At 38.0% G+C, this 15,900-nt stretch overlaps 1 protein-coding gene across 4 annotated transcripts in view; it reads left to right on the top strand.

Moving 5' to 3' along the window:
• Positions 1–15,900, top strand: part of LOC122562594 (smoothelin-like) — a 356,856-nt gene that overhangs the window by 183,189 nt on the left and 157,767 nt on the right. For all 4 annotated transcript variants that reach the window (XM_043715562.1, XM_043715563.1, XM_043715564.1 and 1 more), the window contains exons 7-8: positions 5,112–5,656; positions 8,532–8,595. In XM_043715562.1, coding sequence (XP_043571497.1) covers positions 5,112–5,656; positions 8,532–8,595 — 609 coding nt within the window. The remainder of the gene's footprint in view (positions 1–5,111; positions 5,657–8,531; positions 8,596–15,900) is intronic.

Consider the following 15,900-nt stretch of genomic DNA (forward strand, 5'->3'; position numbering starts at 1 on the left):
GTTGGAAGACTTGTGAAATGCATGTGAGTTTAGACCATCAGAAACAGTTGCACGTGACTAGTAGAACCTTGTATACTGAGGGGTTTGCCTTGTCCACCACAGTGTGAATATTTAGGGGAGAGAAAGGAATTAGGGTTATTGATCTCCAGCATCATCTGGTGTCATACTGGGTATTCGACAGGGTTAACTTTGCTATCGGGCCTAGATTAGAGTAGTGCTGGAAAAGCACAGCAGGTCAGGCAGCATCCGAGGAGCAGGAAAATCGACGTTTCAGGCAAAAGCCCTTCATCAGCCCGACTTACACAGAGATGTCGCACACTATATAGGGAATTCTATGGTCTGCGCCCAAAACAATCCAGACAGGTACACCCAAAAGAGAGAACTGAGACACATCCATCCAGTGGAAGGGCCCTGAACAAATCTATAAATTGACTATATAGGTAACTGTAACTTTGCTATCGAAGTACGCCTGACTTACTTTCCTTCTAGTCCCTAACCTGAGAGCTGCTGCCAGCTGAGTGGCCTTGAGATTCTTGATGAGCTGCTGCACCAATTTTTCATGGTTGAGGGCAGTAAGGGCAGGTTCCATGAGGTCGAGGCCAAACAAATAGTCGACTCCCTTCATGGCTTGGCCTTTTGTCAGGATATGGGGGGGTATACCCTGTGAATCAGGAGATGGTGTTGCATACCATCGTGATGACAAACAGAGCACTGTGTCCCAGGTTTTATTATTCTGCTGCACTGCCTTCCTAACCATCCCTTCAATGGTACAGTTCATCCTTTCCACGATCCCACTGAATTGGGAGTTGATATTCAGTGTGGAATTTCTGTTTGATACCAAGCATAATCATCACATTTTGCATGATTCAGCTGGTGGAATGTGTTCCCTGATCTGACTTGATACTGCGAGGTAGACCCCATCTTGTAAACACCTGTTGAGTTAGGATCTGTGCGGTTGCTTTGGCTATATTTGCCCTAACAGGAAAAGCCTTCACCCATTTTGCGAAGGTGTCTATGATGACTAGGATGTAGATATATCCATTCTTACATGATGGCAGTCAATTTGTAGATTTGTTCAGGGCCTTTCCACTGGATGGATGTGTCTCAGTTCTCTCTTTTGGATGTACCTGTCTGGATTGTTTTGGGTGCAGACCAGATAATTCCCTATATAGTGTGCTACATCCCTGTGTAACTTGGGCCACCAACACAGTTCTTTTAGTTGTTCTGTAGTGGCCTCTATTCCCTGGTATCCATGCCTATCATGGTATTGATATATTTTTTTGTTCCTGTCTTGCGTAGGGACTACATAGACTCCTGCTTTTAGAACTAACCCGTCCCATACTTGTAGGGAATCCTTCTATCTAGTGTAGGCATCTGGATAAACTGATCCCACAATTTGTTTTAAGGAGTCATCGCAGTGTTGTGCTTGCCTAAGGTCCTCTATGTTTGACTGACAGTGACTGCAGTGGCCTGCTTACCTATGGATGGCTGCCAGAATTCTCCTACACGAGCACCTCTTTTGGCTAATACATCTGCTCTGCGGTTACCTTCTGTTGATGCTTTGTCGTAGCTTCTAACTTTAATTATGCCATACTCTCTTCCACTGGCAGTCTGCAGTATGTACTTTAATAAGGAGGCTGATGGTAGGAGTTTCCCATCAGCAGAAATAAAACCTGTAGCCTCCCATAATGATAAGAATTCAGTGAGGCTGTTGCACAGCACATGCTATCAGAATATATATTTCTGTGGTGGAGAGAACAGATCAGGGTGGCTGACTACATAGGCTACAGCTGCTAGTTCCACAGTTTGGGCACTTCGATGGCTGGCTAGTTCAACTAATGGCTATCCTTAAGTGTCAGTCATGTATAACCCACAGCTAGTGATCCGAATGCCATCCTCTATTGTGGAGGATCCATCTACATAAACTCTGACGGCTGTATCTGCCTGGTTATCTTTTTGTCTCATTCCTAATTGTTTTTCCTGCTGTTTAGGCATAAAAGGGCTGGTGAGGTGTTCAATGGTTATGATTTGGTAGTCATGTGGGTCTCCTCCATAATTTAGGTTATTACCTAGGAAGGTGGACACCTTGGTACATTCGACTGTGATGTCCCGACTTCAAGCAGTAGAGTCCATCATGCAGCTCAAATCTGGTTCACTGAGCCATCTTTGATTTGGCCATCCGGCAAGAGCTGGATTGAGGTATGTTTGGTCAGTGGGTTTAAACCAATGATATAGTTGAAATATTGGACTGTCCAAAAGACTGCAAGGAGATGTTGTTTACACATAGAAAACCCTTGTTCCACAGGCTGTAGGACCTTGGAGGCGTAGGCCACTGTGCCTTGCCTACCGTGCCTCTCTTGTAGTAGAACAGCAACTGTCATCTGATCTGTGGCTGCAATTTCTAGGGTATATGGTAATACAGGGTTTGGCACTCGAAAGGCGAGTGCTGTTCCGAGGGCGTGTTTAAATCAGTTACTGCCACTGTCTGTTGAAATGTCTAATTCCAGGCAGCGTTCTTTTTTTAGCAATCCTGAGAGTGGGGTTGCCTTGGTAGTGAACCCATCAGTGTATAGTAGAAAGTCAGGACTGCAGATGCTGAAGATCAAGAGTGTAGTGCTGGAAAAGCACAGCAGGTCAGGCAGCATCCGAGGAGCAGGAGAATCAATGTTTCGGGCATAAGCCCTTCATCAGGAATCTGTGGTTCCTGTAGTATCTTACTAATCTTAGGAAAGATCAAAATGCTCAAATGTCTCTGGGGAATCAGACTCATTCAATGGTCTCTATTCACTTTCGGTCTATCTTCCTTTTCCTATGGGTGACTATCATCCCCAAATATTCATGATTTGGAGATGCTGGTGTTGGACTGGGGTGTACAAAGTTAAAAATCACATAACACCAGGTTATAGTCCAACAGGTTTAATTGGAAGCACTAGCTTTTGGACCGCCGCTTGACAATCACCTGATGAAGGAGCGGCAGTCCAAAAGCTAGTGCTTCCAATTAAACCTGTTGGACTATAACCTGGTGTTGTGTGACTTTTATCTTTGTCTCCTAGTATGCAAATCTTGGCTATAGAACTTATGCCTTTTTCAAATTTATCTTACATCCTAGCTTGTGTAACAGTTCGAGTAATTCATTCAGGAGCTGAATGTGGTCCTCCTTTATTTCTGGCTGTGGAAGTAGGTCGTCTATATATTGTATTATGCAATTGGTCCAGGAAAACCCTTCTAGTCCCTTAGGGTAGATAAGTCCAGGTGCATTGTTGTTCCTAGAAGGTAAACATGAATTTCTACTGGCAGGACCAATTCAAAGGTATGACCAGAAGCCATTATTGATATCAAGTACTGTGAAGTACTTCGCTTGTGGGGCTTGTTTCATTATTGGGCTGGTAGTTACTGTTGGTGCAGTGATAGGGGTACTTTATTAAGCTCACGATAATCAATGGTTAAACGACATGAACCATCTGGCTTCCTGACCAGCCAAATTGGAACATTATTAGTGGAGGCCACTGGTTGCAGCACTCCTTGCTGAAACAGAATATCAATCACTTTCGCCACCTCTCCCTGTGCCTGTCCGGGGAAACTGTATTGTCTTTGTGGTTTTGGGTCAGGCCCCTGGATTATCACCTCTCCCAGGATATGCCCACAGTCAGGTTTATGTTGGGCGAATACCCTTTTGTGTTTATAATTATCTCTCTCATAGTCGGATCCTTGGTCATTGTTAAGGGATTAACCTGAAACTCTTCTATGTGCAGATTCAATTAGCACAACTGCCTGCTGAAATGATGGGTGGGACTACATTGCTAGTCGGAGACAGTTGCCATATGCAGGTATTCACTGAATCAAAAGCAAAATTGCACCTAGTCATGTAATTGATACCAAGTATATGTACTGCGCTTGGGGGAAGATTGACTAAAAAAGCAGAGTACTGACATGTAATGTCATCTAGTTTAAATTCTATCAGTTTTGTAATGTACCCTTCCTGTACATTGACAGTAAACCCATTTAAAGCAATAGTCCCTGTGGTCCGCCGGGGTAGATTATTGAACCTAGAGGTGTTCGGGTTGTGTGGGAACCTCCAGTATCCCAAAGGAATTTGACAAGGCGGCCTCCTACCTCACCATTGACTAGTGGTCTCCCAATGACTAATGGTCCCACAACCACCTGATGAAGGAGTACGAATCTGAAAGCTAGTGCTTCCAAATAAACCTGTTGGACTATAACCTGGTGTTGTGTGATTTTTAACATTGTGCACCCCAGTCCAACACTGGCACCCCCAAATCATCCCTTCATAATGACATTGTATGCTTACCCTTAGCAAATGGGCTGCAGAAGTTTAAGAAGCAACTCAACACACTGTCACAACGGCAACTAAGAATGTCCACATTCCATGAACAAATAAAAAACAGCTAAACAAAATGCAGTCTCTCTGAATGCATGTGACATTCAAGAAAAGGGTTATGATCTGAATGCATAAATTGAGGTAGGTTTAATTGCCATTACAGAGATGTGGCAACAGTGTGACCGATATTCAGAATTGAATATCCAAGGATAACCAGCATTTTGGAAGGATAGATAAAAAGGAAAAGAAGGCTTGATAACATTCTTAATAAGAGATTGGATGAATACATTAGTAAGAGAGGATCTTAGATTGAAAGACCAAGATATAGAATGAGTTTTAGTGGAAAACTTTGATGTGAGTTATTTGTAGGCCTTTGAACCCCTATACAGGCACAATATAGATCAGGCAAAAATAACGATTCATATAAAATTGGTAATATTGTAATAAATGGCAACATCAAATTATGCATAAACTGGGTTAAGCAAATGAGCATGAATGCTGTAAATGATAGTTTTCTGTAATGTGAATGAAATGAGTTTCTGAAGTAGGTATGTATTTGATCTGCAGGCTTTGTATTGGTTTCTTTTCAATGAAGTAGGATAATAAAAGCATTTCTTAAAGCACTGATTCAGTAATGACCTGCGTATGCAATGTTGAAGCAATATTTATCTTCTGTACTTGTTGGAAATGGGATTGACATTCAGCTGGTTACTATGCACAATAATTGATGTTGTATTTTTTAAAGTTAAAATTTGTTTCTTTTAAACTACAGAAATAGCCTCTGAAACAGTTGTTCTCGATCCACTGAAGAGAGTCGATGATGGTTCAGTGAAATCAATTTGGGGATCTCGACAAAGGGCAGAATCCTCTTGTTTGGATTGTCACTCATTCAGTACTGACTCGGACTTGAAAAATGAAAGTTACAAAGATTCCAAAAAATATATGACATCTAACGGTTCCAGGGGCACATTAGAAACCCACAGGATAATTTCAACACAATACAATGATGCATTGCAGCAGAATAATCCTTCAAGTCTCAACAATGAAAATACCAGTATAAAAGAAACTGAAGTTTTTAGAAAAAATAGATGTGCCTCAATTAATAACAATGAGAATGTCATCGCAGGACCTCTTACACCTGAAAGGGAGGATATGGATAGCATTTTCCAGTCAGAGATAAGTTCCAGGAACGTGAATCTGGGCTCTGTCCAAAACTGGTTGAATTCTGACATCAATGATAATATACCTTCAGCAACTACAGGAAGAGCCAATGACAACAATGAAGAGAACACATGTTTCATGACACTTGACAATAAGGTAAACTTTCTAGCAAAGCTACAAAATTGGAGTCCCTTCTTTCCTTAAAAAGTTACTTTAAAAAGATTTTGTGGACAGTGTGTTATAATGCAACCTATTCCTAAATAAAATATATTAGAGATGTGGAGACAAAAGTAATGCCTGTCAGGAAGAGACTTATAGGAGGTTTTTGTAAAGTTGGGTTTTAAAGGTGGTGATATAAATCAAGATAGAAGAGTTTAGAGATTGTACAATAGTGGATGACTGATGGTCAATTAATAATTAAATTCAGCCAATCAATAGTTAGCCAAGAAGGAAGTGAAGAGTATTGAAGATGGAACATACAACGGACAATGACTGTTAACCTATCCAAAGGAAATTAGGGATGGCAGTAATTGGTGGCCCAACCAGCGACATATCTGGTGAATCAATAGTTCTTAAAAATGCAATGCAATACAAAACCATGTATGGTAACCAAAGTGAGAATTTTAATATTCATGTATTAGTGGATAGGGAGTTATTGAAGGCTCAGCAGTAATAGGTATGTTAAGTTGTCTATGTTTACAGCAGGAAAAATGTAACAGATATACTGGAATTTATATACAGTAAAGCTTGGAAAGCTGATGAGGAACACTTTGGAAGTTAGGCCTTGAGGTGACTGAATTGTGGATGGAAGGCACAGTGGCCAGTAGACATGATCTCAGGATAGCATTGAATGATGTATGGAAAATTTATATCCAAATAGAACATAAACCGACATAAAGAATGTTGATTTGGTTTATTTAGGAATAATATAACCAAATGTCTAGAAAATGAAAATAGTTGCAAATGTCAAACATAGATGTTACCTATGGCCCTCTCCTATGATAATTTATTTGATATATCTGTTAACAGTGTGCATTGAGACATATCAATTGTAAACTTAGCTTTGATCTCCAGTAAATGAAAATGTTGTGAAAGGAGAGCTACAGAAAGCTGCATTTTTCATGACAGACCTAGTCAAATGATATCAGACATGAGGAACAGACAAATCAAAAATAAAGGTAGGATGTGAAGATGGGGTTTTGAGTTTCAAATATGACTATATATGCAAACATGTAGTGCTAAAAACCAGAGAAGGCAGATAAGCAAAACTAATATAAATAATAGACTAAATTGGGCATAGAGGAGTGACATTTAAGCAGATTTAGTGGAGTCAATCAGTGTCATAAGTTGTCTGGTTGCCTTTCTTCTTGTAAGTTAAATCCCACAGTCATGTGTTTGCTGCAACAATAGCAGTAGTCAGGAAATTCTCTTCTAATCTGTACCAGGTTTCTATCCACAAAACACATATAGTTCATTAATCTTTGTAAAGATAGATTGAACTAACACTAGAGAAAGATTTCTTTGTTGAGGTCATAAACTATGTTATTGCACAGTAGGTAAAACAAATAAGAATAATAGATGTCACTTGTTATAATCAAATCAATTTCATTTGCATGGCATTACAGAAACAAAAAAATACAAAGTATAAAGAGTATGATAGCCCAATTGTTAGACTATTTACTTAATACAAGAACAAGCCCTTATTGAACAGTACAGTTTCTACTTTTGAAATCCAGTGCCTCTTGATAACCCTTTTGATACCTCTCTGCTGCATTTCTGATATCTGAATTGATGCCTAAAAAGTCTTCCTTCAAAGAAACACAAATATCCAAAAGATTTGTCACTACCAAGGTGGCAGATGTCTCCTTAAACGACCAAATATTGCTGAACAACTAGCCAATGTATGAATGCTGCACAAACCATCCAACTGTGCCATTTAGTTTTATATGTATTCATGTGTTTGAATGTCATGCTGACTAGTACTGTATAAACTTGTGTATAGGTTGAATTTTGAAGACGGTTTTTTTAAGCTGAAATTAGGGGTCGACTAATACAAAGGCACAAGTTTTGAGGGGCTGAAATTCATGCTGCAGTTCGAAATACCGAATTATTAACGAAAGTCAATTTGATCGCACAACTAATCCCAGGTAAAGAAGAGAAACACAATGAATTTCAGCAAAGGTAAATACCGGATAAAAGCAAGAGACTGGTACAAAAATTTAGCAAGTCAAAGATTCATTGAAATCCTGCAAAATCACACTGTTCAACATTGTCATGACCTGATATAATGACACACTTAAAATGAAACATTTATTAAATTCTGAATGTAAGCATCTTGAACTTGCTTGCCAAATTCTTCCATTTCCCTCCCATTTCCTCTGTTATGAACCTCAGCAACATTAACAAATTTGTCAAAGAATTAAAGATATACCATTATGTAGCTAATATATCTCACCTTTATTCATAATGGCACAGTTAAAATAATTAACGTTTTAATGATATTAACTTTGGATGTATTGTGAACAAAGTGTGATAAGTACCAATAGACTTAGTCTGAATGAATGAATGAATCAAAACCTGCTGTCGTAAACCAAGTGCGGTAAATAGAGTTACGAATTAACAAATGGAGGTGAGATATAGTAAACAAAGAGCAATGAATAGAATTACCTGTCTGAACAAATGAATCAAAACGTGCCGTAGTAAACCAAGTGTAAGTAGAATTATGAATGAATGAATGGAGGTGCGATATAGTAAACAAAGAGTGATGAATAGAGTTACCGGTGTGAATGAATGAATGTGATTTAATACATTATAGTAGGATTGACTTATACACAAGATATATGGACAATACAAGATGTTTTCGCCAAAAATAAGGGATCGTCTTATACATGAGATCGACCTATACACGAGTATATATGCTACTTAAAACAAACATTGAAATCTATTTTGTCCAAATTGTTTTCATGGGAAAATGCTCAAAAGATCTTGAGGCATGGCAGTGATGCATTTGATTTTCTTTGTTTCCTCATAGATCATTTATGAGGATCAAACACCAAGGAGCATAGCAACTCCATCCAAGCAGAAAGAGTTAACTGGTGAGACAGAGTATTTTGTTATTTAAATAGCCTTGTAAATACAAAACTAGTTATATTAATCACCAGGTATTAACCTCTGTTTGAAGGTTCCTGATGAAGGGCTTTTGCCCGAAACATCGATTTTCCTGCTCCTCGGACGCTGCCTGACCTGCTGCCCTTTTCCAGCACCACTCTGATCTAAACTCTGTTTGAACCATGTACTTGTATCAGAAGCAACTGAGCAGCTGGATGTTTTGATTGTTGGATCGATGTACTAGGAACTACGAAACCAAATATTTGTGCAGGCACAGAATTACTTAGGCCATAAAATTATTAAAATACATTTAGCCTTTACGATACTATTAATACATAATGGGATGGCCTGAGAAATTAAGGACTGGATTTTAGCTCGGCATACATGCCTGCAGGGGAACATATCCCAAATGGTGCAATGTTTGGTCTTGGAGGAGGTAGGTATAGAATGCAGTCTGACTGCTCCCTCCCAATGCTAATCAGAGATGTCCATGAACTGCCAGATGCAGAAAGAAGTCTGTGTAAAAGGCAATTTCACTTAGTTGCTTTCTCAAACATTAAGTCCACAGCGCTCAGTCCTCACATCCCTAATATCTGTACCTATTCTCTATGCCAGCATATGTTAACCCATGCTTCTACTGCTCCTTGCCCTTACACCCTTCCATGTTAACTCAGTATCTACCATAGGCAGATCAATGGTGGCATAGTACAATGTAGAAATAAAATTGTAAATGTCTGTTTCAGACTTCATTGTATATTAAAAGAGATACTTCATTCCTTTTAAAAACAAACATTTATGTTCATAACCCTACACCAAGGAAGTATCCCATGATAATCTTTTAAGCTGTTATCAGACTGAGCTTACAACTGCCCCCTTTCTCCACTTTGTGATATGTAGTGGAAAGCAAGTAAACCTTAATAACATTGTGGTGATGGCAGTTTGGGTTATGTTAACAATCAGCTTTGAAAATGCTAGAACAGATTTTTTTCAAATCTCACATAAACAGACAGGTAGTTCTTTTGATCATCAGAGGGCCAGCAATATAAATAATTCAACAGCATGACAGTGCACGGATCTTATCAATACTGGAGTTCAAACATTCCCCCTAAATTAGTGTCCGATATGTTGGAATCTCAATTCCACCCCCCTCACCTGGTGAAAATATGATCTGTCAGAAATGGAGGTAGGAGTCTGAATTCTGCTCCTACCACCATTTTTAAGAGTGCCCAGTCTCCATGACCCATATGAAAATCACATGGAAAATCTACATTTGAACATTGTAGTGCTTTTGCATATATCTGTAATCATTACATTTCCAATGCAATTACAAGTATGAGGTGCCTATTTGAGTGGTATTCTTATCTGACCATTAAGTAGTCTGGTAAATATATGTTGGACAATTCTAGTCGCCTAATTTTTCAGCTTTTTACTTCTGAAGATCATTGATTTTTGTTGTGTTATAGTCCAATGGTAGGAATATATTTTGCTATCTTGTTAAATTATCATTTTAATATATGAACATTGATGACAATTTTAGTAGGCTATTAAATCGTGCAAAACAACAGTGCTGAAACTGGTCTTATCCTCTCATGGTGTTCATGCACTAATCCTTTTTAGCAGAAGTTACTGGGTGATGATCCAGAGCAGTAAGAACAAATTAATTTCCTATCCATAGTTAGAGACTGCTGATACCAATTGCAGTATTCTTGCTGTTATCTTTGTTGAATAAATAAATTCAGTATAGACCCAGAATTAAAGTTGAACTTGAGATCTTTGTGTTTGGTAGAATTTGATAATTGTTTTCCCAGCAAAGCTTTGTGCACATTGTTACTAGTGAAAATCTTTTATGTTTCTCTGCAGTAGAGGACAAGATACATAACACGTATTCAATCTTGGTCAAATCCTTTTGATGTAATCTCTTGAGGACTTCAAAAGGAATCCTGCAGTTTTGAATGTTCACTTTGGTTGGAAAACCGGTTTGCTCTATTTCCTGCCAGTTTCTTTTTGTGAGCTTGTACTGTTTCCATTTTTGGTATGTTTACATTCATTCAGTGTGGTTTTTATTTTTGGGTGGAACACTCCAATCAGATAAACTTTATAAACATCTGCCTATTCCTTTTGAGTGTATTTGCAAAGCATAGTCTCATACATGTGCTTTCCCACACAGCAGTAAAAAGTGCATAGCAAAAAAAGGAAATGTGCCGTTATGGCATTCAATGGAATTGTGTAAAAGTCATGTCACTTTCTTACATTTTTTAACCTAATAAGGAATTTTTTTTCCCAGTAGGACACTCCAAACAGGACACAATACAACCTGTTATAATCAAATGCTGAAAGATTCTCTTAGTCTTTGCTGGCTTCAATTCAAAACTTAAATGAAAGCAAATCTGCACAGTTTCACAAATTGCTTTGGATGTTTTGTCATGAGTACTTATGTGAACAAATTAAACAGATTAAAAGAAACTAGTTAACTCTTTCCTTTGAAGTATTTTTCCTTGCATTCAGTTTCTGAAGACCAATGTCTTTAATTTCTAAAGACTAAGACTTCAGAAAACACTCTATAATGACGGTTCATTCCTGCACCAGCTTAGGTTACTATAAAGGATTTCCCTTCTCAGCCTCATCCCTTGCCTGAGGTATGGTGACTCTTGTTAAACCATCACTATTTGATCTCTCTAATGAGAGACAAGTTCTGTGGTCTGGTAATACAATTGTGCAGTGCATCACAGATATGCCTGTTTCAATTGTCAACTGTATCTCAACCAATAACGTTGCCTACCAGCTCTTGGAGCTGGATATGTGGTAGGGAGCCTATGAGGAAATAAGGAACAACTGACCTTTAGTTTTCATCCTTTGAATCACCATTGAATAATGGTGTTTTTTGTTTTGAGATTAGCTAATTGTAGTATTCAGTGAAATGTTCTTTCCAAAATTTGTTGGCATGGTAATACAACTCTAAACAGATTCTCTCCTGGTTTCACAAATTTCTACATTGAGTAACAAAGCTAATTAAATACCAGATTTGATGCTAATCAAATTTGACTGGCATTAGGACATAAAAAATGAACTCAATATTCTGGGTAAACAAAGAAAAGGTGATCAGATATTGCAATAATGTTTTTGTCTACTGGACCCGAAAAGAACAGCAAGTGCAACCATGGATATTTGAGAAGGATAGAACTGATCTGTTGAATTGGAAACCTAACCAAATAGTCAATAGTTTTCATGTAACATTTGCCATTTTATGTTTCCACATTGTCTTGCCATTATAGTTCTGTTTCTGATCTAGACATTTTGTATGCACATCAGTGACATAGTTAAGTTTCTCTTTTCTCTTCCCTCAGGTCTTTTCCAAATATATTGTGTTCATGAAATCACACCCTGGTCTCCTCAACCCATTTCTGCTATTTGTTGACCACTCAATTTTCCATCCTCTCTTCCAAGCTCATTAATGATGGAAGTATTTCTCTCTCTCTCTCTCTCTCTGGATCTGTTCCTATCCTTTTCGAAACCACACCATCACTTCTTCCTCAAAGATGCTGCTTTTGACCATCTTTACAAATTACTGCTCAACCTTCTTCTCATTAAAGCTCTTAGATATATTATTGCCTAGTAAATGATTGCTCTTCTTTCCTGCAACTGCATATTTGAGTGTTGCCATTTGGTTTCCTCTCCTGCCACATCACTAAAACAGCTCTGAACCAAGTTTTTAAAAAAAGTGTAATTATACCACATTAATATCCCTTTAGAGATTGATAAAAAAATTCCAGTGTCAGTGTAAATAAACTGAAGAACAAACAAAAAATTTCAAACTGAAATGAACATAAATCAAAACTACTGAACAGGCAATAATGTTTTAAAGTAAGAAAAGGTATTTTTGCATTAACTAATGAAGGCAATGAAGATACCTCATACAACTCCTTTCACGATACACCTACTTCTGGTAGATATGTGACAAGAACATGTTCGAACAGGTTCACTTTGCTTTGTAACACCAGGTTGCAACTTTCAAAATCTTTTGAAAATCAATCCATTTAACCCATATTTCAGATTTGCTTTCCACCAGTAAAGTCCACATCAGCAACTCCTTGTTCCTGTAGTCTCCAAAAGTTCCATGTGTTCTGTTGTCTTCCTTTAACTAGAAAAATGGCTTCTTAACAATATCCTGCTTTCACACAGGTATTATCTGCTTTGCCACTTTTTATCTGTGTCTCTCTGTATCTTCAAAGAGCAGCTGTTCCTTTTACTGTCTTGTGAAAATTGGCACTGGGATTTTCAATGGGTTTTAGTTCACTTCTCTTTCCCCATGACAACCAGATTGTGTGAACTATCTCTGTGCAGAGGTGTCAGTATGATCACTATTCTCCTATCCAGAATATTTTGTTTCACCTTAAATTAGAGAAGGCATTTTAAAACATAACTGTGTCTTGAAAAGTCCCACTTTTGTAACTGCCTGAAACATTCTCCTTCATCATTCTTCTCATGTTATGCTGCTCTTGACATAATCAAACACATCATCCTATTGCATTGCCTCTTTTCTATTGTCTAGCTAATTGGGACAACCTGCAGTTTGACACATTCTTACCTATCCAATTTTGCCATGACATCTCAAATAGTAGCTGCCTTCTTCCTCCTGCACTGCTACCACAAAATCTATACTATGTCCCCTTAACATATCCTTCATCAAAAAGAAAGCCTTATTCCTCTTCTTACACATAGTCTGTTTCTACTTCTACCTTGACCCATACCCTGCTGAGTCCTCATCTATACATTTGACATGTCCCGATTCTAATACTCCAATTTTGTGCCGGTTGGCTTCCCAACCACCACACCTGTAAACTTAAGCTCATTGCAATTTAATCTACTAATATCCTATCTAACACCAAGTGTCATTCATTCAAATCCTCATTCGTTCAGGTTCTCATGCTCACATTTACTTGAATATTTTTTTTCAGCTCTCCTAATCCTTTAGAAATATGTTCCCACTAACCTAACCCCTTGGGCATCATCCCTCCTTTGTCCCATCATTGCCAGCTGTGCTTTCACCTGCTTATCCCCATGCTCTGGACCCCTCAGTTTCCCTCTTACGTTGTTTCATTTGGCTTAATATTAATTTTTAAGAAATATTTATCTGCAAAGCTCATGCCAAATAAATGTTTGAATGTAAGTCTGCAGTTAATGTACGCAGTAGTAGAGGGGTCCACTGTTGGTTTAGCCATTTGAATCATTTCACCTTGCACAGACATTGGAAGATTAAAAACATAATAATAATTGAATTTAGAAATAATGGTTATTAGTCATCACCTCAGTCACTTCAAGGAGGCGGGGAAAACAGCAAAGGACTTGCAATGCCTTGCTTGCTCGCTGCGTAGATATCTCCCTCCTTACTCTAAAAAACAACTTTGTATTTACTAGAAAATCTTTTCCTTTGTGGTTTGTTAAAGACACAATATAAATTACAATTTGTTATGTATTCACATTGATCTAAAATCATGAGCATGTTGATGCTATTCTAAAACCAATAAAACTATTACAGATGAGGATGAAAGTTTGGAAAGCCAGGCATGTATAGCAGCTGGGGACTTTCTGAACTGTGAGACTGCAAAAATGCTGCTTGAGCCTACAGCAAACATGTCATAGCAGTGACACTGACATTGTATATAGCTGAGATTGATTCTGCTATCATGTAATTTTTAAACACACATTCCTTAGGTCTGCTGTCAAACCTAGGGTTAATATGTGGAAGAAAGAAGAAGACATAATGGAGGGAAGAAACTATAGAAAGCACTCTGAGCTACTGGATTCGGCAGTGTGGACTCCCACTGGAGCCTGTAGCACTGATGCAGCAGAAGTGTTCATTTGGATATTTCCACCTCACAGCATCCAAAGAACTGTGTCACAGATTTATATCTGATGTCCAGTTGTTAAGCACACAGAATCTAACCCTTTCCCTTCTTCAGAACTATAAGTATGAACAGTAACATTTAATTTATGAGGTACCATGTGTTTGTGATTTAGCCTTCTGTATGTTTATGTCTAACTGAAATGGGTTGTTCACATTGTTTTCACCAACTGGCAGATGGCTGCTATGGAGTAATCTCTGTTGCGGTATAGAAGAGTACCATATGAGGTACTGAATTTGATTTGAATAAACATTAAGCAAACTCAATACACTTATAAAAATTGATATTGTGTTTTGACAGACTTATTATGTCATAGCTTACCATCTTTGTCCACCAAGTTATTTATTACAACCTTTTAAAGTAACATTGCCTCATTATTTACACTTTATTTCCCAAGCCAAACATATTGCTTAATTTTCAACCAAGTTCTTTTAATTTAAATTTTTTGGTGGCATCAATGTCAATTTTATTCCCTGTCCTGATCATTTTCCTGACCTTGCAGAATCTACAAATGACAATTTAACGGGTCCCATCAAGTAATGCTTGGCACTTGCTTGACGGTGACATATTAATCTGATGCTCGTTTTTAGAAAGAAACATTCACACACCAAGGTGGTCTTTTTCATTAGCCTATTACCCTTCCCATAGATGGCAATTACATTTACGTTGGACATCTCAGGGGTAGTAACATAAATACTATGCTGATTAAATGGCAGGCTAAATTGTGAACATAATGGTGAAAATGTAATATATTGGCATTGCATTTATTTTTGACATATTTTATTTCCAGTTTGATTCACATGGTAAATAGCCATTGGAGGAATGCAAGACTCTTTAAGCATTCTGTCATTCATATCATGCTTATCCATTTCTAGTTTAATTTCTGCATATTATTTCAGAACAGATTCTTGAATTTCTGGTGCATACTTTATCATCCTTCAGAGATGCCGGTGTTGGACTGGGGTGTACAAAGTTAAAAATCACACAACACCAGGTTATAGTCCAACAGGTTTAATTGGAAGCACACTAGCTTTCGGAGCGACGCTCCTTCATCAGGTGATTGTGGAGGGCTCGATCGTAACACAGAATTTATAGCAAAAATTTGCAGTGTGATGTAACTGAATTATACATTGAAGAATTGATTGTCTGTTAAGCCTTTCATCTGTTAGAATACAGTGATAGTTTCACTTCTTTCATGTGTAAATCACAAAACCCTTTTTTTAAAAGTTGCATTCTCGGGTTAGCTGTTAACAATGGTGATAGCTAGACAATATGTTGAAGGTGTTAGCCCCCCCTGTGTTCTCTGTCTATGACCTGATGTTTAGATTGATTCCAATCAAAAAAGTGAGAGAACAGAGTTTTACATAAATTCATGCAGCTTTTGAGCTC

Source organism: Chiloscyllium plagiosum, chromosome 25 (genome assembly GCF_004010195.1).
Source record: "Chiloscyllium plagiosum isolate BGI_BamShark_2017 chromosome 25, ASM401019v2, whole genome shotgun sequence".
Classification (NCBI taxonomy): Eukaryota; Metazoa; Chordata; class Chondrichthyes; order Orectolobiformes; family Hemiscylliidae; genus Chiloscyllium; species Chiloscyllium plagiosum.